Source organism: Podarcis gaigeae (genome assembly GCF_964106915.1).
Source record: "Podarcis gaigeae genome assembly, chromosome: 4".
NCBI classification, from domain to species: domain Eukaryota; kingdom Metazoa; phylum Chordata; class Lepidosauria; order Squamata; family Lacertidae; genus Podarcis; species Podarcis gaigeae.
The window spans coordinates 97,827,225-97,854,663 of NC_139677.1; the positions used below are offsets into that span (position 1 = coordinate 97,827,225).

Genomic DNA, 27,439 nt, shown 5'->3' on the forward strand with positions numbered 1-27,439 from the left:
TAATCTGTCCTGGCTCGTGTTTTTAAGTGAAAGATGGGCAGGAAGTCCTACACCCCCTGGGAAGGTGCCAAAGACCATAGGAAAACACCAGATCTCTCCAAAGGTGTAGAGAAAGCACTGAGAGAGGGATTCAAAGTTAAGAGCTCCTTTCTTTCCCCTACGGAAACTTCCACTGTCCAGCTGCCATTAAGAATTTCAGTTTCTGCAGAGCTGGGAAGAAAGAACGAAATTTCCGCTGAGTTCCTGCTCTCATCAAGGCGCAAAATAGAAAGAAAAGGAGGTGGTTTTTGCATGTGTATGTATTTGTGTATTCCATTATACAGAGGTTTAAAATATTAGCCCACCGGTAACCCTGGATTTGGACAACCACTGAATTGAGCCCAAGAGCAGCGATTTCCCAGAGCAAAGAAAAATCTGAGTGACAGCCATGGGTGTGCGTTTTTTTAAAAACCAGCTAAATAATCAGTTAGCAACCTCTGCCTTCATATACTGCAGAGGCACCACATGAACCACAGTCTTAAACATACTGATTTGGAGTGGAGGCGCTAGGAGACAAGTCTCGGCCAGGACTATATTCTCAGACATTGCGATTCCTAGAATAAGAAATGGGGGAAACTGGCAAAGGAAAGATTCATGTCAAGAGGACCAGCCTTTCTAAACATGATTCTTCCCTAGGTGGCTCTCTAGGTCAACGAGGGGAGAGTGTGATGGCAGCCAGGGGGCATGACTCACCTGAGCTCTGTGATAGAGCGCAGGTAAGACCTCCTACCTAACGTACCACAGGCTGAGGTTGGATACTTGAGAAGGGGAGTAGCACATCTAGGAGCTTCACGATCTAGTATGAGAGAGAGTATGTGACCATTTTAATCTTCAACCTAGCAGCACACGGCTACACCCAAGGCCAGTGCTGATCAACAATGGTGTTGCCCTGTGGCCTGAATTATTCTAAGCTGCCATATTGTTCTATCCCTCCCCCAAAGCTCCTACTTCTCTTTCAGTTCCACTCAAAATATCCATGGCCAACGAGGACTCGAAACAGGACAGGGGTTCAGAACCTGCCGCCACTCTGCTTTGAAAAGGTATCACAGGGCAGCCGAAATGCCTTCGAGTCCAGTTTGCTGCACTGTCCCTCCCTGAAAAGACACCCCTCTTGAGGGGTTTCGCAAAAGGATTCCCCACCTTTTCGCAAGGGGAGAAGGTGTAGGTGGGGTACCTCGGGACACTTCAAATTCAGTCTTCCTGACGGTCCTAGGAAGTGTAGTTCCATGAGGGAGCAGAGAATTCCCTCCTCAGCACCCATCAGAGAACTACATTTCCCAGAATTCCATGGAGCGGTAGGGCCAGGCCGTTCAAACGGTTGTGGTGCTCTGTCTCGGCCACGGTGGGCCCAGCTCTCCTGTTGCTAAGAAGATGAAAAAGGCCAAAGGATCGTTGAGCACAGTGGAGCCTTGCTTGGTGGTGACAGTGTCGGCCATTTTGTGTCGGGTCAACAATGGCTAGAAGACGAGTCCGTGAAAAGAGCTTGACCCTCCACCGGGGTCATGCCCACAACCCCCCGAAGAGCTGTCGTCATCGTCCCCATCAAAGTCTTTCCACCACAGAGGGGACTTGGGCAAAGCCGAGATGTAGGCACTTCTGTTTCGCGCTTCCTTTTCTTGCTCCTGTGGCACAGGAAAACAAAACAAAGCTCAGACATGGTATACACCTCAAATCTGTTAAATAAACAACAACAAATAACCCCCTCAAGGTTAGCCAACAGGGCGCCCTCAAGATGGTGCATCATCCCTGAACTTTGGGCCACCATGTTGACTGGGACTGAGGTGACTTAGTGCAAGCCACCAATATCTGGAGACCACCAACCTCCTTGACTCTCAGCTAAAAAGTGGGGCCCTGTAACAAAACATTGCAGTATGGAGTGATGATGATGATGATGATGATGATAATTTATTTATACCTCGCCCATCTGGCTGGGCTTCCCCAGCCACAAAATATTAAAAGACCATACTACATCAAACATTAAAAGCTTCCCTAAACAGGGCTGCCTTCAGATGTCTTCTAAAAGTCTGGTAGTTGTTGTTCTCTTTGACATCTGGTGGGAGGGCATTCCACAGGGCGGGTGCCACTACCGAGAAGGCCCTCTGCCTGACTCCCTGTAACTTGGCTTCTCACAATGAGGGAACCGCCAGAAGGCCCTCGGCACTGGACCTCAGTGTCTGGGTAGAACGATGGCTATGGAGACTCTCCTTCAGGAATACTGGACCGAGGCCATTTAGGGCTTTCAAGGTCAACACCAACACTTTATTTCCCCCCCTAAAAACTAGGTGCGCCCTATGGAGCGAAAAATACGGTAGCTGTACTCAGCTTCTCTGAAGGAATAACCCAAGCATCATGAACCTTCTGCTTGTTTCTTTCACACAGAGAAGCTTCCAGAATTAAGTAGAATAGGAAAGATCCCTACACATCAGATCAATACTTTCCACACCAAGAAATGCAAACTGACACTTACTTGCAAGTACAGGATGTTATCCTTCGCAATGGCTTCCATCAGGCTTTTGTCCGGAGAATGCAAGTCTCCATTCACCCGGCCGGACTCTCCAGTGGCCCCACGCCCTGCGTCTCTCGACTGGCTCGTCCTCTGCCTATAGAACAGCAGGTAAGCCGTATCCTTGGGCAGGAAGGATGTCACATTGCTGACAGACTCGAAAGACGAGAATGAGACTCTGGTGTCGTTGAAGAGGTACCATTGGATCGCAATGTCCAGAGGTTTCTCTGGGGCGCCGCTCCGAGAGATGTCCTTCAAGTTGCTTTCGGCCGCCACATCCTCACACTCCCGGGCGTAGCAATAGTAATGGCCACTCTCAGAGGAGACCCCGGAATGCACCACCACGCTGCAAAGGTCGTACACCACCGAAGCAAAGGCCTTGCGTGCTGAGGCGCTCTGTGGCGGGTTCGCGCCGCCGCTTGGGTCCTCTGAAGAAGTCAGGACCGGAAGCTTCAACACCAGCGGGACGGATACGTTGTCCAGTATTTTCCTCCTCCTCATGGCCCTCAGGTCAAAGGAGAACCTCAGCAGGGTTAGGATGAGGTAGTGAGGTCCCTCCGTCAGTTCGGCCAGCTTCTCTGCGTCCTGAAGAGAAGCGCAGTTGTCACAGTGATAGCGGTTCTCCGCCGTCAGCATCTCGGGCGATAAGAAATAATTGATCAGGTCGGGGACGGATCTGGAGGCCGTGGGCCCGCGAATTTGCTCCCTCAGAGCCAACGCCAAGTCTTCGTCGGGCTTCGCGCCGGTAGCGTCTTGCTCAGCCCTCGGGGGGAAAGGAGTCTCTTGACTTCCAGGCCCCAAAGTTTCAACGGGCAATATTTGGGGATGATTCTCTCCCGGTGCAGCCGGCTTAGCGAACCTCCTTGGCGAATCGCATGTCCTGCTTGGCACTTCTATGCCCGACTGAACGGCCTGCGGGCCCATTTCCTCTACCGGTAAAAGAGAGGTACTGCTACTGGCTATAGGCACATGATTATCAGCTGGTGGGAAAGCCAAGGAGAGGTCTGTGAAGGCTTCTTCTCTGGAAGAGACTTTCAGGCACTTCAGACATCGGATTTTCGTCTTAATTCTGCCCCCAAACATTTTTTCAATTAAAGTCTTGTTGGCAGGCTGCTGTTGCTCAGCCTGAGATATCAGCGTGGACTCTTTGAGCTTCTGGTAGATTCGCCTTCCTGTTCTCTCTTCTTCATGAAGCCTTTTTTGGGGGGTTGGGGGAAGAAGAGGAGAAATACATTGAAGAATGTCACCAGTAAAACCATCCCTCCAACCACGGAAGGAGGTGCTACGAGGCTCTTAGACACCTGCCAACATCTAATCCCTGCATCTGAAGATGAACGGCAGTACCAGAATCATATACTTTTCTCCTAGAAGGAAACTGGACAAGCTGCCTCTCCAGACAGACACTGAAACCTATATTCTGGAAGGCATTTTATAAATCATTTTCACTTGGAATACTGCTATGCGCTCTATGTGGGGCTACCTTTGAAGGTGACCGGGAAACTACAACTAATCCAGAATGTGGCAGCTAGACTGGTGACTGGGAGTGGCTGACGAGACCACATAACACCGGTCTTGAAAGACCTACATTGGCTCCCAGTATGTTTCTGAGCACAATTCAAAGTGTTGGTGTTGACCTTTAAAGCCCTAAATGGCCTTGGTCCAGTATATCTGAAGGAGCATCTCCACCCCCATCGTTCTGCCCGGACACTGAGGTCCAGCTCCAAGGGCCTTCTGGCGGTTCCCTCCCTGCGAGAAGCCAAGTTACAGGGAACCAGGCAGAGGGCCTTCTCGGTAGTGGCGCCCACCCTGTGGAACGCCCTCCCACCAGATGTCAAAGAGAAAAACAACTACCAGACTTTTAGAAGACATCTGAAGGCAGCCCTGTTCAGGGAAGTTTTCAATGTGTGACAATTTAATGTATTTTTAATCTTTGTTGGAAGCCACCCAGAGTGGCTGGGCAAACCCAGCCAGATGGGTGGGGTGCAAATAATAATTTGTTATTATTAATCTAATTGACAAATCCATGTCACAAATCAACTGTGTTTCAATTTGTTCTATCCCTTGAGTGCATTTCTGCAGTAAGTTCAGTGTTAGCCTCATGCTTTTACACGCAAGCTGCCTGATAAAGCAGGAGGCAAATAACTTAACATTCTTATTTAAAAAATCTGGTTGAACCAATCCGTATCCGGACACCGTGGATTGCGGCCACAAGGATGTCCAATGAGAAATGCAGAGGGAGAGGGGACAAGGACACACCTGACATTTTCAGTAGTGGCTGTATTCAGAGAATCTCTCTTCTCCCTCAAAACAAACAAACAAATCTCTCCCAAATATATAGGGCAATTTTAAGGGCTGAGCTTTCACAGGCTGTGAAGAGAGCGGGCATTTGGGCAATCTTCGGGGTGCGTGTGGAGAGAGGATAGGCAAACATGCCAATTTCAGTTTCTCGGCTTTCCAGTTTTAAGTTCTAGATCGGTTCACAATTTATTTATTTGGTTTAAAGTCCTGAAAATTCAGCAGCATTTTACTGCATATTTCTCCTAACAAGAACAGTAATAATTTATTACGTATACTTCTACCTATCCGACTGTGTTGCCCCTCTGGGTTGCTTCCAAGATAATATAAAAACACAATTAGGTATCAAACATTTAAAACTTCCTGATACAGTGCTGCCTTCCAATGTCTTTGCAAAGTTGTGTAATTGTTTTTTTTCCTTTGACATCTGATGAGAGGGCATTCCACACGGCCGGTGCCACTACCGAGAAGGCCCTTCCCTTCTCGGTAGACATTTTTTGCATACAATTTTACCTAATATTCATGTTGGGGTTTTTTTTTTACAAAGCATATTTTGTAAAGGATGCATCTTACCGATCGAGCAGGTACTTGAGGTATTCGGAGCAGTCCTGCTGAGCTCCCCTGGTGAACCAGGGAGGCCAGGAAGCTGAGAAAAAGCTTTCGGGAGAGATGGCAGGCCGCTAAGAGGGATTTAAGAAAGGTAAGTGGGTAACAGAAGGGGAAATGGTGAAGAGACATAAAGCATTTGCCGTTCGGATACCAAAGCCTGCCCTTTTTCACCTGTGCTTTTTAAAGTTAAAATCATGTCCCCAGCTGATTTTTAGACTGCTGAATTTATATATTAGGTGGTTTTAAATTTCGAAATCTGCTTCATTTTAGCTAGAAAGCTGGGGTAGACAGTCGCCAACAAATCCCTAAAATAATAAAAGTACAGTGGTACTTGGTTCTCAAACGCCTTGGTACTCAAACAACTTGGAACCCAAACACTGCAAATCCGGAAGTAAGTGTTCCGGTTTGCAAACTTTTTTCGGAAGCTGAACATGCTCTGTTTTGAGTGTTACGCTTCTGATTAGAGTGCCACACTTCCAATTTGAGTGTTACGCTGAGGTCTGTCTGTTTTGGCTATTTATTTTGCGTTTTTCTTTTTGCGGCTCTTTTTTTTATTTTATGACTGTGTGGAAGAACCCAGTTCAGCTATTGATTGATTGTGTGATATGGTTTATTGCTTTCATTTTATGGATCAATGGTCTCGTTAGATAGTAAAATTCACGTTAAACTGCTGTTATAGGGAAAACAAAAAAAATTCCTTCCAGTAGCACCTTAAAGACCAACTAAGTTAGTTCTTGGTATGAGCTTTCGTGTGCATGCACACTTCTTCAGATACATATCTGAAGATACATATCAGATATGTATCTGAAGAAGTGTGCATGCACACGAAAGCTCATACCAAGAACTAACTTAGTTGGTCTTTAAGGTGCTACTGGAAGAAATTTTTTTTGTTTTGACTATGGCAGACCAACACCTATCTGTTGCTGTTTTAGGGGTTGTCTTTAAAAGTCTGGAACGGATTAATCCATTTTGCATTACTTTCTATGGGAAAGCATGCCTTAGTTTTGGAACGCTTTGGTTTTGGAACGGACTTCCGGAACGGATTAAATTTGAGAACCAAGGTACCACTGTATCAGCCAGTTTCCCCAGCTGCTTTAAGGGCTGCCATGACATTCCTTAACCTGCTCACTCCCACCCGAAAATCTGCAAATATAGCAAAACACTGTTGTTTGTGCACTGGACAAATGCTGGCTGTTTCTGTTCTGCTCAACACTAAGCAAAACAACAGCTGTGCGGTGGTGGTTCTGGCATTGTGAGAGGTCAGCATGGTGCAGTGGTTGCGAGTGTTGGACTAGGACCTGCAAGAGCTGTGTTCGAATCCCCACTCCACCACAAAGCTCACTGAATGGCCTTGAACCAGTCACTCTGTGTGCTTAATCCATTTCACAGAGTTGCTGTGAGGATAAAAGAGAGAAGAGCACATATTGCACCCTTTGGAGGAAACGTGAGATAAAAACAGGATATGAACCAAAGCAAGCAAGAAGCCTCAAGTCCATCAGTCCCCTTATAGCAGCCACGGCAGCTGCCTCATTCCATTCCTGGTTTGAGGGACGCGGGTGGCGCTGTGGGTTAAACCACAGAGCCTAGGACTTGCCGATCAGAAGGTTGGTGGTTCGAATCCCTGCGATGGGGTGAGCTCCCGTTACTCGGTCCCTGCTCCTGCCAACCTAGCAGTTCGAAAGCATGTCAAAGTGCAAGTAGATAAATAGGTATCGCTCCGGCGGGAAGGTAAACGGCGTTTCCGTGAGCTGCTCCGGTTTGCCAGAAGCGGCTTAGTCATGCTGGCCACATGACCCGGAAGCTGTACGCCGGCTCCCTCGGCCAATAAAGCGAGATGAGCGCCGCAACCCCAGAGTCAGCCACGACTGGACCTAATGGTCAGGGGTCCCCTTTACCTTTACCTATATAATTTGAGGCTCATCCTCCAGACCTCTAAACTTCAACCTGAACTGGAAACTGAACAGCCCCTTTGAGCCAAGAAGCAGCGGGTTCAAATCTTACCATGAGTTCTTGAGCAAGCCACCATATCTGAGGCACAACTCCCTTCCTCCTCGCCCCATCTGGGATGCGGAGGATGACAAAACTGACCAAAGTACCTTGCAGGGCTGTTGCAGGCATCACGCAAGAAAAGAGCTTTCAATGTTCCAAAGGGAAGCCTAACGCAAATGCAGGAATTGAGAAATGCACTGACTTACCTGGCTGTGCTCTAGAAAGGCAAACAGCCACCGCAGCTTCGCCATCAAGGGCTGGGAACTGTTTTCGGCTAAGCTCAACACTGAACGCCTGAAGCTTGAAAAGGAAGTTTTGAAAGACGTTTAGACACAGTGAATATACTGAGGTGGTATAGAAAACAGAAACAAAAGAGCGTCGTAATGAGAAGCCTGAGCTCCCCGATCGACAGTGGCAACCCCACAACCAAACAACAACACAAAACTTTACACACCATCATGCGAAACCAGGGTTTCTCCAGACAGGTGCTTTTGTGTGTGTGTGTTCTGCAACACATCACCAGACACATTCACACTACAGATGTGAAGTGCTATGAGACCAGTTTAAGCAGTCATGGCTTCCCCCAAGGAATCCTGGGAGCTGTAGTTCATTAAAGGGCGCTTGTACTTTTTAGAAGACATCTATTCACCACACAGAGCTACAGTTTTGTTATGTACTGAGTTGAATAGGATCCAAAATGCAGCAGTCTGATTGGTCCTAGAACAATAGGATTCAGAATGCAGCAGTCTGATTGGTCCACAGGAGCCACCCAATCCAGCTCCAGGTGGAAGTGAATCCACAGCCTGATTGGCCTACAGGTGAATCCCAGAATTAGCCAATCACGTGGGGCCCATTGTGTAAATAATGTATATAAAGCAGACATTCTGGGGGAATTTCCATTCCTCCTCACCACTATGAGCTGAATAAAGAGCATGAAATCCACTCTTGATTCCATTTCAAGTTTCTAGAGTAGTGTAACAACTTTTAAATGACCTCTTCTTGGGGAACTCTTAACCCAGATTGGGCTGGAGTAGACTTCACCCTCAGAGGTGCACTCCATCGTCTTTCGAGACAGACAAATGCCAGTAACTATTATTTTAACCAATTCCTTTCCCTTATTACACTTCCTTCAAAGTCCCTCCTCCCCACCCGAAATTCCCACAAGTGTATTTAATTTACAGGGAACCAGGCAGAGGGCCTTCTCGGTGGTGGCACCCGCCCTGTGGAACGCCCTCCCACCAGATGTCAAAGAGAAGACTTTTAAAAGACATCTGAAGGCAGCCCTGTTCAGGGAAGCTTTTAATGTTTAATAGGTTATTGTGTTTTAATATTCTGTTGGAAGCCACCCAGAGTGGCTGGGGAAACCCAGCCAGATGGGCGGGGTATAAATAAATTATTATTATTATTTTCTCACAGGCCCATATAAGTTCAGCACAAACAGTTGGGCCTGGTGAGCATTTAAGGTCCCCAACCCTAATCTGCTTGGATTGGATTCTGATCCTGATCTGATTTGAGGATGTATTTTAATTGATTGTCTGATTTTATGTTAATGTATTATACATTTGATGTTAGCCGCTCTGAGCCCGGCTTCGGCTGGGGAGGGCGGGATATAAATAGAATTTATTCTTATTCTTCTTATTAATATTATCCTACATTTGCCCCTCCACCCAGCTCAAGGGGGCACCCACAGTTCTCTCCCCCTGCTCATTGAATACCCTGCGCAGTAGATTAGGCTGAGAGGCAGTGATTGGCCCGAGTGAACATCACTTATGACCGAGCGGGGATTTGAACCCAGATCCTAATCAGGTACTTGACCACCGCACCACACTGGCTCACGGTGATTTGTTGCTGAAGGCTTTAAAATGTGAGAAGCAATGCAGCCGGAACAGAAAATCGGCTGCTAACATGTGGCACTTTTAATACCCCAAATCAGAACTTCCAAACCTATCATTAAATACGAAACCAGGTAAGGCTGGAGGGGAAAGCAGAGGCAAAAGGGGTAGGAAGAACACCTACTCAGAGGCCATGAAGAGGGCTTGGATGATGCTGTTCATATAGCAGGTGTTCCCCAGGTTGATTAACCCTATTTTCCCCGTTTCAGATTTGGACGCCAGTCGAGGATAAAAGCTGGCCAGTTCGTTCTTCTGGGAAGTCCAGGCATTCTGCCCGAGCAGATATTTGATTCGGTCTTCATTTGGAATCGGGAGAGTCTCACAAGGAATAAAGGAAGGGGGAAAGTCAGGGTTAAGTCTGCAGTGTTCACAGCTCCTTTGGTTTAAAAGTAAAAAAAGCAGGATTGTCTCATGCTGTCATTCTGACCCCCAACGCCAATTCTAAGAAGCATCTCATTTCAGATGCATGAAGCTGAAAGCTTTTTCCTCCTCCCCCAAAGGTTTCTTCCATGCATACAGAACCCACCCACCCCCAAAAGAGGAATTACTTTTATCGCCTCCACGACAGGTTCGTAGAGATCTGGGAATCCTGAGAATCGGAAGAACATGCAGTGGATTAGCTCAGCCAGTTGTTCCAGGCAACTCGCCGCAGAGTTGGAGTTTTCCTTGTGGAGGGCGGCAACCACTCTCGGGATGTGTGGGAGAAGCTTTGAGAGAGATAAAAAGGAGAGGTACAGTCAGCTTAAACCAGCAAAATCCAGTCACAGGGCTGAGCTACACGTGTAATAATAATATTAATAATAATAATAATAATAATTTATTTATATCCTGCCCTCCCCAGCTGAAGCCGGGCTCAAGGGGCTAACAACAATAAAATAATACAACATTCTAAAATCATTTCATTATAAAATTCAAATCAAATTGATGGCAACCATTGGCCTAGAGTTCTGTGCCCTGGCCAAAGGCCTGGTGGAACAGCTCTGTCTTGCAGGCCCTGCGGAAAGATGTCAAGTCCAGCAGGGCCCTAGTCTCTTGTGACAGAGCGTTCCACCAGATCAGAGCCACAGCCGAAAAAGCCCTGGTTCTAGTTGAGGCCAGCCTAACCTCTCTGTGGCCGGGGCCTTCAAGATGTTTTTGTTTGAAGACCGTAAGGTCCTCTGTGGGACATACCAGGAGAGGCGGTTACCAGATAGGTAAAGGTAAAGGGATCCCTGACCATTAGGTCCAGTCGTGGCTGACTCTGGGGTTGTGGCGCTCATCTTGCTTTATTGGCCGAGGGAGCTGGCGTACAGCTTCCGGGTCATGTGGCCAGCATGACTAAGCAGCTTCTGGCGAACCAGAGCAGCGCACGGAAACGCCGTTTACCTTCCCGCCAGAGGGGTACCTATTTATCTACTTGCACTTTGACGTGCTTTCGAACTGCTAGGTTGGCAGGAGCAGGGACCGAGCAACAGCAGCTCACCAGATACTTAAGGGTTAAAATGTTACTCGGTTTTGCTGTCACTCATCCCACAACCGGCCAATCGTCAAGGACTCGGCGGAAGAAGACCCCACCTCTTCATTCCAAAAGAAACACCTGCCCCACATTAAACTTTGCATGTGCGCAAGGCAAAGTTTGCCTCCCACTCAATCCAGATCCTACAAATGCATATCTCAGTTTATCAGAACTTTGGCTGTCTCTAGCATCAGATCTCTGCTTCTGTGTCAGGGATGGGGAACCTGTGGCTCTCCAGATCTTGTGGATCTCCAGCTCCCAACAGCCCCAGCAAGCTTGGCTAACGATCTGGGATGATGCAAAAGTCCAGCAACATCTGGAGTTCCGGGACATTCCTGTTCTACCTGGTTCTTAACTGAACACCTGTACGTTTGAACATGAGCGATGACATGCTTCGCCTTACCAAGTGAAATGCCTCGTGGGAGTGCTGGAAGCTCAACAGCATATAACGCAGGATGGAGAGTTCTCCCTCTCGCAGAATAGGGTAGAGCAACTTGGAAAACACCTGTTGGAAGAGAGGAAGGGCTCATTATTAACATGGCAGGTGAGCAGGACCCCACAACCCAACGGCTCTTGAGTTACACTAAAGTACAGTGGTACCTCGGATTAAGTACCGTATTTTTTGCACCATAACACTCACTTTTTTCCTCCTAGAAAGTAAAGGGAAATGTCTGTGCGTGTTATGGAGGGAATGCCTACAGGTGGCATGCCTGCGGATTTTCCTCCTCTAAAAACTATGTGCATGTTATGGTCGGGTGCGTGTTATAGAGCGAAAAATACGGTACTTAATTTGTTCCAGAGGTCCGTTCTTAACCTGAAACTGTTCTTAACCTGAAGCACCACTTTAGCTAATGGGGCCTCCCGCTGCCACCGCGCTGCCGCTGCGCAATTTCTGTTCTCATCCTGAAGGAAAGTTCTTTTTTTAAAAAAAAATAATATTTATTAAAGTTTTAAAAGTTACAGAAAGAAAAGAAAAAGAATTAAACATAACCAAACCATACAATACAATACAAAAACAAAAATACTACATATACATAACAAAAACAAAACAAAAACAATTTTTTAAAAAACACATCCAATTCTTTCAATGTTGTTAACTTTCATTTACTTGTTTCAGCGACCTCCTCACACCTCCCCTTTTTGTATTCCACTTCGATTAATTGTTTCAGCAAATCCTTTCCATCTTCCTCAATTTTCTATCCTATCATTTAACTTAACGAATTCTAACATTATTTTTTCCTTTAATCCATTGAGAATCTATTGTGCGTAATTCTTTATAGCATTTCTGCTAAAGCCATGTAACTTCATTCCAACATCTTTCTAACATTCCTTAATTTTACAATATTTCTGTAGATAATCTTTAAATTTCTTCCAATCTTCTTCCACCATCTCTTCTCCCTGGTCTCGGATTCTGCCAGTCATTTCCGCCAATTCCATGTAGTCCATCAACTTCAACTGCCAAAGTTCTTAACCTGAGGTACTATTTCTGGGTTAACGGAGTCTGTAACCTGAAGCGTATGTAACCCGAGGTACTACTGTAAAGTACCCCTGACAGTTAAGTCCAGCCACAGACGACTCTGGGGTTGCGGTGCTCATCTCACTTTACAGGCCAAGGAAGCTGGTGTTTGTCCACAGACAGTTTTTCCAGGTCATGTGGCCAGCATGACTAAGCCGCTGCTGGCGCAACGGAACCAGAGCAGCGCATGGGAACGCCGTTTACCTTCCCGCTGGAATGGTACCTATTTATCTACTTGCACTTTGACGTGCTTTCGAACTGCTAGGTTGGCAGGAGCAGGGACCGAGCAACGGGAGCTCATCCCGTCGCAGGGATTCAAACCGCCGACCTTCTGATCGGCAAGCCCAAGAGGCTCAGCAGTTTAGACCACAGTGCCACCCGCGTCCCCCTGAGTTACATTAGTGGCCAAACTTTGGAAACATTTTGGGGAAAGTGTATTTCTGAGGTTTGATGGCTCAGAACACCACTTTTTTTTGATACCATAAAATTATATATCAAAGGAAAGATAATTTAATGAAGAATGTAATGCCGCAAAGTCTGTTCAATTATCTGTATTCTATCAAAGGTTATAGCGAAATAACCAGAAAAAGGGAGCACAACTTGCTTAGGTTGATTTGCATTAATTTGAATGTAGCCAATGAGCATGCGTGTTTATAGAGTCAATTAGGTGTTATGAGCCATCAAACCTCAGAAATACACTTTTTCCAAAAGGTTTCCACAATTTTGGCCATTAGCGTATATTGTTGTTGTTGACATCCTTCTGTCTTGAGAGACAATGGAGTCAAACCTCTGCAAAGAATGTTGGGCTTTGGTTTAAATCAGCAAGGAACATCTCTGTCAGCCCCAGTCAACATGTGCCGTGGGTATTTTGTGAGGACGCACAACTGTTGATTATTTCCAAATGTTTCCCCTCTGACATAAGCCATTTAAGCCTTTATAAGTTAAAAAAAACAGCCCCTTGAATTATTTCTGGAAGATAATAGCACGGCAGCGCTGATGTCAGAGGGCTGAACAATGACTCAAACACACACACACACACACACACACACACACACGTGCCAGAAATTGAGTTATGTTTCTATAATTCCCAAATGGGCTCCCTGAGGGCAGAGAAAACTTCCCTGCCTGTGCTAAATACACGTTAGTCCCTTGAATGCAGGCTTACAAGAAGAAGCAAACTGACCCTCTCAATTTTGGACAGCGTGATTTCAATCAAGATGCTGAACTTCTTCACTGCAGCCAAACCCTTCAGCAACGCTATGATCCATTTGTCGATGTTCTTCCCCAGAGGCCAAGACACCCATTCAATCATCCTGCAAAGATAAAGAGGGAAGCAGGTACCGCAAGACAGGATACGCAGAATAACTTTGCAAGGTGCAAGCCCGGTCCAGACGAACCTGATTTCTAAATGCCTAATTCAGGCAATGCAATCCTAATTCAGGCTATGCAATCCTATTCATTCCTACTCAGAATTTAAGTCCCGTTGCTCTCAACGTGGCTTCCTCTAAGGCAGAGTCTCCCAAACTTGGGTCTCCAGCTGTTTTTGGACTACAAGTCCCATCACCTGCAGCTAGCAGGACCCAGGGGTCAGGGACGATGGGATTTGTAGTCCAAAAACAGCCAGAGACCCAAATTTGGGAAACCCTGTGTGGCGTTTGCCTCCCAGGATGGGTCATAAAGAAAGGGTTAAATGGGTGTGTGATGTGACTGGCCAGTGGGAATGCAAGGGGGGAGTAAAAGTTAGAGTGGGAGGTTTTGAAAGTCAGTTGAGGTTTGGGAGTTGAAGAAGGAAGAGGGAGGATTAGGTGTGGGTTGGTAGAGTTGTATTGTGAGAGAGTGAGAGGAATTGTTAGATGGAGTCAGATACAGTGGTGCCCCGCAAGACGAATGCCTCACAAGACGGAAAACTCGCTAGACGAAAGAGTTTTCCGTTTTGGAGGTGCTTCGCAAAACGAATTTCCTATGGGCTTGCTTCGCAAGACGAAAATGTCTTTCGAGTTCCTGCAGTTTTTTCCCCTCCCCCCCTTTTTCTAAGCCACTAAGCCGCTAAGCTGCTAAAAGCCGCTAAAAGCGCTAAAAGCCGCTAATAGCACTAATCCGCTAAGCCGCTAATGGGCTTGCTTCGCAAGACGAAAAAACCGCTAGATGAAGAGACTCGCGGAACGGATTCTTTTCGTCTTGCAAGGCACCACTGTAGATAGTTGGGAATAATCAATTTGAAGTTGTTAGGAACTAAGAGTAAGAAACTGACAAGAGAAAAATTTACTGAAACCATAAGCTTGTTCCTGCACTTAAAAATAAACTTGATTATTTGTTAATGTTAACAACTGACTGGACTCCGTGTGTCCCAGTGAGATACGGGGTGGCGGCAGCGGAAAATGCAATCGCAGTGGTGGCACAGGGTCAATAGACCGTCAAATGTCTGGGGGCCCTGTGTGATCGGCACACCCTGCTCTAAGGTAATTGCAAAAGCAGTGGTTCCTAATTAGGGGTCTGGAGACCCCTGGGGATCTGCAGAGCACACCCAGAGGGTCCACAGCACCATCCCCTACCAGGGACTCATTTTTCTTGTTAATTGCACAGTGAAAGCCACAATAATAACTTTTAACTGTATAACTTTTAAACTGAACTTCTAACTGCTTTCAAGGACTGACAAGTTTAGAGGACTCTCCCGCAGTGTGTAGGCAGGGTTTTCAGTGAATCTTGCCTTATGAATTTGGGATTCATGTCTCCTCTTGGAAGTCCAACAGGGGAAACAGCTAAGCCAATTGCCACTAGGATTAGCACTACAGCTCACCCTCTGATGGTTTAAGCTAGGGCTGCGTGATACTTTGATTTCAACATCGTGATGCATCAGCAGAGAGGTAGGGGGGGTAGCTCAGTCAGTAGAGCACGAGACTCTTAATCTCAGGTGTTATGTACTGAGTTGAATAGGATCCAAAATGCAGCAGTCTGATTGGCCCTAGAACAATAGGATTCAAAATGCAGCAGTCTGATTGGCCCTAAAACAACAGGATTCAAAATGCAGCAGTCTGATTGGTCTACAGGAGCCACCCAACCCAGCTCCAGGTGGAAGTGAATCCGCAACCTGATTGGCCTACGGGTGAATCCCAGAATTAGCCAATCACGTGGGGCCCATTGTGTAAATAATGTATATAAAGCAGACATTCTGGGGGAACTTCCATTCCCCCTCACCACTATGAGTTGAATAAAGAGCATGAAATCCACTCTCGACTCTGAGTATATTTCATCAGGGTTGTGGGTTCGAGTCCCACGTTAGACGAAATCAGTGCTTTAAAAAAAAAGTGTTTAGGGGTACTCTCATTTTGACTCAAGAAAACCACCAGTTTATAGTTCTGGCTGGGGCTGATAAGAGCTATAGTTCAAGACACACATACAACACCACATACTGGCTACTCCTGCCCTAGAAGAAGAACAGCCCTCTCCAACCTGGTGGGATCTTACTGAACTACAACTCCCAACATCTCTGACTACAGGTCAAAAGGGTTGGGGGGTTATCCCTCTGTGCCTGCCGGCTACTGCCTCTTATATCTGTCCGGCTGCTAGGAAACAACCATTTGCCAGGAACGGGTCGCTTGCTGCGTTGACGTCATTTGGACGACTGCCCAGAGTCTGCGCGGTCTACGCAGGAGGAGGCGAGTGCCTGGAAAGGAGCCCCAGACGCAAGGACGATCTGGCAGGCGCTATCTGGCCTGCCGGCTAGCTCTCAAAAGCCTCCTCCAAACCACCCGCCCAGCCCTCGCGTGAGCCTAATTGCATTTCGTGGGCTCTGCTTCATGTCTCTCCCAATTCTGCCCCAGCGCGGGGGCTGTTTTAAAAAGGGAAAGGGAGGCCATCGATCTTCCGAGGGCTAATTATAGAAGCCAGATGCCTTTTAGTAGCAACATCGCTAGCAAGCATCTGCCATTAGCTGCCCATGGAAAGAAGAAGGAGAAAGAACAATAATTGAACCAAGGTTGAAAGGTGTGCATGTTCTCTGCAGCACATTTAGCTTTGCTGGACACAGCAAAACAAAGAATTGAGTGTTCGCAGAAAAGAACCGGGAGGAAGAGGAGGACTCCTGTCCTGAGAAAACCAAGAGCATTATGAGTAGAGATGGGTGTATCTACCGTATAATACCCACCAGACCATGAGACGCACCAGGTTTTTGGAGGAGGAAAACAAGGAAAAAAATATTTTGAATCCCAGAAGCCAGAACAGCAAGAGGGATCGCTGCGCAGCGAAAGCAACGATCCCTCTTGCTGTTCTGGCTTCTGGGATAGCTGCGCAGCCTGCATTCACTCTGTAAGATGCACACACATTTTCCCTTACTTTTTAGGAGGGAAAAAGTGCGTCTTATAGAGCGAAAAATGCGGTATTTTCCAAATCCATGCCATTTTTGCATGTGTTCAGCCACAAACCCATCCCACCCGGTTCTCACAATCTATTGTTTTTAAAAGAAATCTGCAGGGGGATATGCATAAAAATACATATTTATAAACGCTTTAGTGACTTCTGTATGTTGGGACAGGTGGGGTGGAAGGCAGGCTGGCCTAAGCACAGAAACACACACAGAATTCTACAAGGGGTAACCACTGGCCTTATCCTTGCAGGACCCTCTTCTGTTCCTTTGCACGCACCACAAAAAAAAGTATTATTAGTACCATTTGTGAAAGCAACCCACCCTGCAAATACTCTCTAGGGAACACTTCTCTCCCTCGGCATCCCTTACCTGCCAATTGCCATCATCATCTGTACATCCGTTATGCTGTCGTCGTTGGTGAGGTTTCTAAGGATGCCATCCATGAGTTCTAGGGGAACGTACTGGACCACGCTGGCTAAGGCAATCGATGGTGGGTCCTGCTCATCTACAAGACCGTCGAAGGCAGAGGCAAGTCCAAAAAACAAGTGGCATCAAGAATTAAGACAGTGTACTTCGCAGGTAAAGGTAAAGGGACCCCTGAAAATTAGGTCCAGTCGCGGACAACTCTAGGGTTGCGGTGCCGTGTGTTTCTACCTATGCAGGGACTTCCAGGCACCTCACAAATCAAACAAACAAACACAAACACATACACACAAACACACACACACACACACACACACACACACACCAGAAAAGGGAAACAGAGGCCAGGGCAAACCTAAATGAGCATACCAGTCTGGATAGCTAGCCTTGGTGAAGATTTGACGTTTTCAACCCCAAAACGTTTTTGATTTGAGTTTCTACTGAAATGAGGCCACATTTTAATGTTGTGTTTTAATCTTGTTTTTAAGTTGTATTTGAACCAATTGTTTTTATATACCTGGTGTTAGCCGCCCTGAGCCCAGTCTTGGCTGGGGAGGGCGGGGTATAAATAAAATTGATTCTTATTTTTTATTATTATTATATCTGAAATGTGTATGGCTCCGCCAGTTATACTGAGAGACAATGGAGTGTGCCTCCGGGGGATGAAGTCAAACTGGGACACAAGCCTGGGCAGTGTGTGTGGAGGTCCTGGGCTGCCCAGGGGACAAGACCCCCCTCTCAGCCTCGCTGATGGGGTCCAAAGGAAACCAGAGCAATGTGCTTGGCACCAGCTTGGCTGCAGGAATTCCCAGAAGGAGGCATACAAGGTGCCATCCAACCATCATAAGAGACTGCATTTGTGTAGGGTTTATTCCAGGCCTAGGCAAACTCGGCCCTCCAGATGTTTTGGGACTACAACTCCCATCATCCCTAGCTAACAGGACCAGTGGTCAGGGATGATGGGAATGGAGAAGAATGGAGAATGAAATTAATGGACTACGAAGAATTAGATAAATTAACAGGAAGGATCCGAAACCGACGAGATCACAAGTTTACCAAGGACTGGAGTAAATGTGTGGACTATATGAAAAGCGTTTGTGATACGCAAATAACATTTGTGGGTTTACAGGAAGCTTTGTGAAGAAATAATATTAGAAACACTGTCAAAAAGGGAATAAGGGAGTAGGTTTTATTTAAAACAAAAGGCAATGTTAAATTTAGAATTGCGGATAGAAGATTAAAAAACGGAAGATTTGCGGATGAGCTGAAGGAAGTCAAAATTATGTATCTGTGATAATAATGAAAATGTATGTTTAAATCTTGTACTGGAAACTGAATAATTTTTTTTTTTTTTTTAAAGGGAAGGCCGAGTTTGCCCATGCCTGGTTTATTCCTTAGCCAAATATATCCCACAAGGCAGCCAGGTTTTAGTATCAGTGTTTTCCTTCTCCTAGTTGGGCTCCCTACCCAGGTAGACCCATCTGCCCCTCGCGTCCCTCTGCAGTATCTACAGAAATCGTCTTCTTGACTGTTGCACCCACTCTTGGTCCTGTGCACTCAATCCGCGGGAGCCTGTCTTCTTATGAAGTCCCTGAGACCCATCAGCTACCCTCACCTGGTTTAGCCGGCCAGCTGAAGCTGTTTCCCAGGTATGGCCGCTGTTGCACGCTGGCAGCTTCTACAAGCCACAGGTGAGAGGTGAGTGCAGAGTGGGGACCAAAGGTGGACAAACTACCCGAGAAGGAGCATGTCATGTCCTCCAACAGAGGTACTAAAGGTAAAGGTAAAGGACCTCTGACAGTTAAGTCCAGTCGCAGACGACTCTGGGGTTGCGGCGCTCATCTCGCTTTACTGGCCAAGGGAGCTGACGTTTGTCCACAGACAGCTTTTGAGTCATGTGGCCAGCATGACTAAGCCGCTTCTGGCGAAACCAGAGCAGCGCACAGAAACGCTGTTTAGCCACTTCTGCCCTGCAGAGGAGGTGGGGTTACGGGCTTCACAGCCCAGCCCCCGTGCGATTGGGGGAATCCCTGGCCGTGTCACCCCCTGGCCAGCCAATCGGCTGGCTCTGGGGGCATGGCCTGCCCTATTTAAGGCAAGCAAAACCCCGGGATCTCCCTCTTTGGCCGCCTACAAGCTGTTCTTGAAGGGTAGTCCGATAAAGGATTGGGGGGGGGGCTGGCCCTGTCCAAAGCCTATGGAGGTGAGGGCCTAACGCACACCCCCAAGTGGTGACCCCAGGTGAGTTCCTAGTTGATGTGCATCAGCAGGATTCCCCCTACTGGCGGTTAACCCTTCCCGGACTTCAAGCGTGGGCTGAAGCCGGATATAGTCGGTTAGGACCAATGCCTAAGCCAATACCGCTCATCACCAGTCACCAATAAAGTTGTGGCCTTATTTAGCCCATTAACCTTAATAATTGTGTCATGTGTCTTTATTTCCACTGGGGGGGAGGAACTCGCCACGCAAACCTTCCTGCCAGAATGGTACCTATTTATCTACTTGCACTTTGATGTGCTTTCGAACTGCTAGGTTGGCAGTAGCTGGGACAGAGAAACGGGAGCTCACCCCATCGCGGGGATTCGAACCGCCGACCTTCCGATTGGCAAGCCCTAGGCTCTGTGGTTTAGACCACAGCACCACCCGCGTCCCAGCAACAGAGGTACTATCCCTCCCCAAACACCCCCATCATAATCTATAACACTGGTCAACAACAAATTTGTTGTCTGCATTTTTTCAGCTGATTTAGGACGAATCTGATGCGCTGAACTAAAAAATCACATTGGTTTTGCTCAATCAGGTCAAGTTTTTGAGCTATGGCCACATGTCTTTTTTACATTTTTGTTCACATGCACGCTTGTGTGGAGCATTTTAGAAGACATTGGTGGGGGTAAAATGCCATGTCGAATAATTGTTTTGATTGGAAATAATTATTTTAATGACAAGAAGTATTCAGGTCCGATAGTTCTGGGTGATTATGTCAAAAAGGGATCAGTTTGAAGTCATATAACCTCGAAATCTTCCATAAATTGGTGCTCAGCATTACACAAAGAAGGACTGGCCTGTGCAGGAGGAATTGGTGCCTTGCAAAGAAAGGAACATCATCAACGACCCTCTGGTGGACAGAGACAGAACATTCTTCCCACCGCTGCACATCAAACTCGGCTTAAGCAGTTCACCAAGGCTCTGGACAAGGTTGGTGACTGCTTCACTTACTTGTGCCAGGCTTTTCCAGGACTGACCATGGAGAAGTTGAAAGCTGGCATCTTTGACGGTCCTCAGATCCGTCAGCTCATCAGAGATCCAGAGTTCAGAAACTCAATGAATGAAGTGGAACTGGAAGCATGGAAGGCATTTGTTCTGGTAGTGAAGAACTTTCTTGGCAACAATAAGGCCAGAAACTACGCAGAACTTGTCAACAACATGCTGACTGCTTTCAGAAACCTGGGCTGCAACATGAGGGTCAACATGCACTACCTATTTTCACATATGGACCGGATTCCTGAGAACCTGGGTTCAATGAGTGACGAGCAGGGGGAGAGATTCCATCAGGACATGAAAGAGATGGAGACCAGGTATCAGGGTCGCTGGGATGCAGTCATGATGACTGACTACTGTTGGACTTTGAAGAGAGACCTCCCTGCCGCTGAGCATTCCAGGAGTTCCAAGAAACGGAAGTTCAAGCCCTGAAGTTTGAAAAATGGTGAAGCAACATGCAATTTACGTGTACTTACCATTCAGTTTACACTAATCGATGTTTCTATCAGGTAATCAATATATGTTGTTGGAAAAACATTTTTTTCTCTTAAAAACATATTTAGGATGATGTGTGTTGACAAAAATCAGCTGAGAATGCCACAAAAATGTAATAGATTTTGTCACAAGATCTGATTTTTTTTCAAAACAACATAGCACAAAAACCTGACCTGATGGAGAGAAACGGATGTCATTTCCTGATTCAGCAGTGCAAAAATACCCTAAATCAGTTGTAGAAATCTAGACAACATTCAAAAAGTAAAAAAATGTTGCCCAGTGTAATCTAATAATAATAAAATCAAAACTCTCCGAAATAATGAACACACACATCACCACAAACCATGATTGTCACTAGCACTGATGCTACGAAACATGTTCTGCCGGTGCAGCCCCCTCACCTGTCGACGAGATGATAGTGAAGAGCTCTTTCAGGGATGGGAGAATGGAAGACACCTGAGTCTTCCAGATCTTCTGCAGCAAGGTGCTGACTTTGATCACCTGGTCCAGGAAGTCGACAATGGCCTCTTCCCTTCCGGAGGCAGGGCGGAACTGCCCGATGCACCTTACCAGCTGCTGGCAAAAGAGGGCCTGGCGCTTGCCCATGGGGATACATTGCGGGTACTGGGTTAAGAGCTTGCTGATTCGGACACACTGCTTCAAACCCGGCCTCTCGCAGACCTTCCGGAGAACCTCCGTCCTGAGCAGGCTGAAGATGTCGTTGGCCGAGGGGCCGTCCAAGACAAAGGGCAGCCCCAGGTGGATATAATCTAGCACGTAAATGCTCCTCTTCCCAAGAGGCCCATAACCCTCTTGCAAGAGGCTCAGAAGGAAACGCGCGTTGAAGAACTCTTCGAAGGCTTCCCGGTGGTAATGGCCGTAGGCTTCCAGGACCTCTTTGCCGACGGACCTCTTGAACTTTGTGTCGCCCACCAGGAACAGCTTCGTCGAGAGCTCCAGCATCAGCCAGCACTGCTCGCTGTCCATCGACTGCTTTGAAGCCTCGATGACTCGTCGCACCAGCCCTTGTTTCATGTGGTCGGGGTAGGACGACATCAAAATGGCTTCAAGAATCTTGTCCATGCTGGCGCACCTCGTGTGCTGAAAGAGAATCAAATAACGACAAGTTTAGTTTACGAGTTTGTTTCTCCCTAGGGAGGAAATAAAATCAGAATGCCGTAGGCCAGGGATTGCCAACACAGCACCCGTGGGCACTGTTAGAATTCGTGCTCCATGATTGCAGTCATGGGATTGTTGTCTATCACATGACGGTATACGTTTTGACTCCACCGAGTGGGAAGTGACAGAGACAGGTTGTTTGTGTTACTGTGTTCCGTGAAGTAGGACTATTGTCCTTTGTTTTTCCCCTCTTTGCTGTCTGATGCTAGAGAGAGAGGGAGCCATGTTGCAGTGTTCTGTGTGTGTTTATATGTAAATAAAGTAGATTAGCCAAAATGCTGAGTTCCTGAGGTCTGTCACGCGGGATGCGCAAACTCTGCGGATCCCTAAGTGTGCCAATGTCGGTTGGCATCGGTCGCTGTGATGTTTGGACTGAAGAAAGCTTTTGAAGCTCCTGAACGATCAACCAGGAGGGAGGGAACATGCCAGTCAGGCATGTGTCTCTGCCAGGGTCCTAATCGAGTGCAGGCTGATGGGTGTAGGCACCAGATGGGTGGCCCTCGTGTATTTGCTATTGTAGGGGAGTCAGGATTTATTTATTTTAATAAGAGGGTTGAAACGGCAAGTAGTTCCTTCACTGGTAGAGATTTTCTGAATGGGGTGCACAAGTGTGCTCTGTGTGTGTGACTGAGAGAGATGCATTTGGGAATTAGAATTGTAGGGTTGGAAGGGACACCAAAGATCATCTAGTCCAACCCCCTGCAATGCAGGAATCTCAGCTAAAGAATCCATGAGAGATAGCCATCCAACGTCCAAAGAGGAAAGTCCACAACCTCCTGAGGGAGACGACTGCTGAACAGCTCTTACAGTCAGAAAGTTCTTTCTGATGTTTAGTCAGAATCTCATTTGTTGCAACTTGAAGCCATTGGTTCGACTCCTGCCATTCACAGGAGGAGAAAACAAGCTTGCTCCATCTTCAATGTGACCCTTTAGATCAGGCTTCCTCAACCTCGGCCCTCCAGATATTTTTGGCCTAAAACTCCCATGATCCCTAGCTAGCAGGACCAGTGGTCAGGGATGATGGGAATTGTAGTCTCAAAATATATGGAGGGCCGAGGTTGAGGAAGCCTGCTTTAATACGTTTCCGAGCACAATTCAGTGTTGGTGCTGACATTTAAAACCCTAAATGGCCTCAGCCCAGTATACCTGAAGCAGCGTCTCCACCTCCATCGTTCTGCCTGGACACTGAGGTCCAGCACCGAGGGCCTTCTGGCCGTTCCCTCATTGCGAGAAGCCAAGTTACAGGGAACCAGGCATAGGGCCTCCTCGGTAGTGGTGCCCGCCCTGTGGAACGCCCTCCCACCAGATGTCAAAGAGAAGAACAACTACCAGACTTTTAGAAGACATCTGAAGGCAGCCCTCTTTAGGGAAGCTTTTAATGTTTAACAGACTACTGTATTTTAATACTTTGTTGGAAGGCGCCCAGAGTGGCTGGGGAAACCCAGCCTGATGGGTGGGGTATAAATAATAAATTATTATTATTGTTGTTGTTGATGATGATGATGATGGCTATCATCTCTCTCTCTCTTCTCACCCTCCTCTTTTCCAGGCTAAACATACCCTTCATTACCGTCTCCTGTGTGGGTGAGCCCGGATTGGTTCACCTGGTAGTGATAACACAGCGTTCCAGTTGACTCTGGGGAGCCGAGAGAAGTTATCTGCATTTCCCATAATGCCCTTGGCCAATTCTCTATCATTGGCATTTGTGGGGAAAGTAAATGGCGGCTCCCATATCGATCCCCACAGTGCTGATGAGAGAACTAGGGAAAACAGTAGATCCCGCTGGGCACTGGCACCAAGGCCGGGCCAAGACACTTTGCTGCCTGAGGCAAGAACAAGATGGCACATAACGGAAGCTAACCAGACAGTCGAACCTTACTTAAAAGTTGAGGGGACAGCACCCTCTTTCGGAGGCCAGCCGGCCATGTAGCACAACACAGTTCTGTCCTTCAAACCCTCTCTGCGTCACTGCCTCTCCCTTGGCACGTGCCGCCTGAGGCAGCTGCCTCACTCTGTCTAACGGCAGGGCCGGCCCAGAGCACCGCGGACCTGCTCCGATTTGGCCTGCCAAAACGCCAGCTGCACAGCTCTCTCCCCCACCCACATCAAGACCATGAATCCCCAGATGGGCGCTCATGTTTCAAAGGCAATTACTGGCTCCTCGTTAGGAAAGTCTGGGCTTTCTGCTGATCGCGCACCGTCACTCAGATGAGAGGATAATTCTGCAGCATCATGCAGCATGAGCTGCCTGTCCTTGCCAAAATTCGCCGGTGCTCCAGGGCTAGGAATGAAACCATTGTGTTTCTTTCCAATTAAAGTATGAAGTGGCGGCGGGGGAGGGAAGTGAAAATGGGGAAACTCTTTCATTAATTAGCAACAAAAACAGAAGAGGGGGGAAGTAATAAATCTGCTGAAAACGCTGGGATTTCACTAGAACTACTAGTCAGAACGAAGCTCTCGCTTGACGGGGAGTTTGAACTGCGTACAAAAGGCCAAAATATTATTTTTGCCACTGTGAACTTTCCTTTCGGGAAGCCGGTAAATGTGAGCAAGCGTTTAAGGGGAAGGGATGCAACACAGCAGCAGCAGCAGAACATCTGCTCTGTATGTCAGAGGTTCCAGGTTCGATTCCCAGCTCCCATCGGAAACACCGGAAAGCACTTTCAGTCAAGTTCCATTCACATGGCAGTTTATCCCCTTTTCCTAACACTTCCCTAGTTGTTGATCTCCACATTCTACTGGAGCTTTAGGTATAAAGGTAAAGGGACCCCTGACCATTAGGTCCAGTTGGGGCCGACTCTGGGGTTGCGGTGCTCATCTCGCTTTATTGGCCAAGGGAGCCGGCGTACAGCTTCCAGGTCATGTGGCCAGCATGACTAAGCCGCTTCTGGCGTACCAGAGCAGCGCATGGGAACGCCGTTTACCTTCCCGCTGGAATGGTACCTATTTATCTACTTGCACTTTGATGTGCTTTGGAACTGCTAGGTTGGCAGAAGCAGGGACCGAGCAACGGGAGCTCACCCTGTCGCAGGGATTCAAACCACCGACCTTCTGATCGGCAAGTCCTAAGCTCTGTGGTTTAACCCACAGCGCCACCCGCACCACCGGAGCTTTAATAGGATGCAAAAGCCACTTTTTGGAAAACGGACGAAATACAGAGAATGCTTAGCGCTTATTTCCATAATAGAAGGGACAACCATTTTGTACGCATACAATGCATGCGCAACCGCTAACATGCGTGCCACTTTTTGCCCCGGATGTGGGCGGGAATGGGGCGGGACTGCCTTACGCATGCTCTGCCGATATGCACAATGACCCAGAACCAGATCCCCACACAAGCAGGGAGTTGCCTGTATTTGATCAGGAAGTTTTTAATGTTTGACGTTTTATTACGTGTTTATACGTGTTGGAAGCCGCCCATAGTGGCTGGGGCAACCCAGCCAGATGGGCGGGGTATAAAATATAAAATTATTGCTGTCGTGTTTTACAGGGGGAGATAATCCTCATTTGCAGCCTCCTTAACCCAGAAAATTGTGGGAGAAATGTGAGAAACGATGGGGCAGTATATCAGCATGCAGTCCTTTCCTGCTATTTTCTTTTTTTCTTTTTTTTCATTCTAGAACACAAAATTTTATCGATACAACTGCAAAAAGGAAAGAAAGCAAAAAAAATACAAGCAAAAATAACAATAAACACAAAATCTTCTTGACAAAATAATAAAACAAAAATTGGTCTTAGAACTATAGACCCAACTTCCCGTCCATTCCTTATTTCATTTATGTATTACTTGTTGCCCATACACACTTTTATCGTGATTGAACTAATTCTAGATATGTCTTAGGTCTCATATCTAACTTGAAACTATTAATGAAAATCTTCAAATGCTGCAACAGACTTTAAACGACTATAATTATATTTCAAATATACTTTAAAGACCTCCCATTTCGAAACAAATTCATGTTTTGGTTTAGTTTTAATTTTTTCTGATAGACCATCTAATTCCGCATATTCAGTCAGCTTTTGAGTCCGTTCTTGCTGTTTTCATGGGCGGGGGGTGTCACTGAGGGAAGGGAGACACATACTTGCAGAAAGGATTGGGGATTAGTGACCTTGGCCAATGACGTTTGTTGCTATGTCACACCTGTGTCGCTCCACCTGCAAGCCAGGTTTTGAGCATCACAGATGATAAAGCTATCAATGGCTACGGGTCATGGTACCTACGTATTGCCTCCTCCAGGTTCAGAGGCGAAGTGCTTCTGAATACTAATACTAATAATTTATTATTTACTGTATTTTTTGCTCTATAAGACTCACTTTTTTCCCTCCTAAAAAGTAAGGGGAAATGTGTTTGCGTCTTATGGAGCGAATGCAGGCTGTGCAGCTATCCCAGAAGCCAGAACAGCAAGAGGGATTGCTGCTTTCACTGCGCAGCGATCCCTCTTGCTGTTCTGGCTTCTGAGATTCAGAATATTTTTTTTTCTTGCTTTCCTCCTCCAAAAACTAGGTACGTCTTGTGGTGTGGTGCATCTTATATAGTGAAAAATACGGTATACCCCGTCCAACTGACTGGGTTGCCGCAGCAACTCTTAGGTGGTTTCCGAAAGAATATTAAAAACACACACAAAAATCAAACATTAAAAACTTCCCTAAACAGGGCTGCCTTCAGATGTCTTCTAAAAGTCAGAGAGTTGTTTATTTCCCTGACATCTGGTGGGAGGGCGTTTCACAGGGCAGGCACCACCATGAGAAGACCCTCTGCCTGGTTCCCTGTAACCTCACTTCTCGCAGTGAGGGAACCGCCAGAAGGCCCTCAGAGCTGGACCTCAGTGTCCGGGCTGAACGATGGGGGTGGAGACGCTCCTTCAGGTCTACTGGGCCAATGCCATTAATCAGAAAATGTGCATAGGATTGTTGATCTTCAGTTTTTGATTCAAATTATAACCTTCCTTCTAGGCACTGGCGGAGGAAGAGGAGTGCAGGCGCCACCACTGAGAAGACCCTCTGCTTGGTTCCCTGTAACCTCACTTCTCACAGTGAGGGAACCGCCAGAAGGCCCTCGGAGCTGGATCTCAGTGTCCGGGCTGAACGATGGGGGTGGAGATGCTCCTTCAGGTCTACAGGGCCGAGGCCGTTTAGGGCTTTAAAGGTCAGCACCAACACTTCGACCTTACGGTCTTTCTCTTGTTGACGTACAATTATCCTCTTATTACTGCAGAGCTATTCAGACACATTCAGCCATGTTTATCCCTCCCCCCCAAAAAAATTTACTCATTTGAAAGGTTCGTAGGACACCTTCATGCCAAATGGCATTCAAGGTGGCTTAGTGACATTTCTTTAAAACACACACACACCTATACAGAAGGCCTTCTCGGTGGTGGCGCCC

The 27,439-nt window shown here is 47.1% G+C and overlaps 1 protein-coding gene across 4 annotated transcripts in view; it reads right to left on the reverse strand.

The window, feature by feature from the left end:
- Positions 1–281: 281 nt before the first annotated feature.
- The window catches only part of USP35 (ubiquitin specific peptidase 35), a 42,924-nt gene continuing 15,766 nt past the window's right edge, over positions 282–27,439 (reverse strand). For all 4 annotated transcript variants that reach the window (XM_083736236.1, XM_083736237.1, XM_083736238.1 and 1 more), the window contains exons 2-11: positions 21,279–21,978; positions 17,071–17,206; positions 13,522–13,651; positions 11,226–11,327; positions 9,876–10,034; positions 9,452–9,645; positions 7,642–7,735; positions 5,411–5,517; positions 2,507–3,737; positions 282–1,661 (exon numbers count right to left, since the gene is read on the reverse strand). In XM_083736236.1, coding sequence (XP_083592362.1) covers positions 1,497–1,661; positions 2,507–3,737; positions 5,411–5,517; positions 7,642–7,735; positions 9,452–9,645; positions 9,876–10,034; positions 11,226–11,327; positions 13,522–13,651; positions 17,071–17,206; positions 21,279–21,978 — 3,018 coding nt within the window. In that variant the 3' untranslated portion in view covers positions 282–1,496. The remainder of the gene's footprint in view (positions 1,662–2,506; positions 3,738–5,410; positions 5,518–7,641; positions 7,736–9,451; positions 9,646–9,875; positions 10,035–11,225; positions 11,328–13,521; positions 13,652–17,070; positions 17,207–21,278; positions 21,979–27,439) is intronic.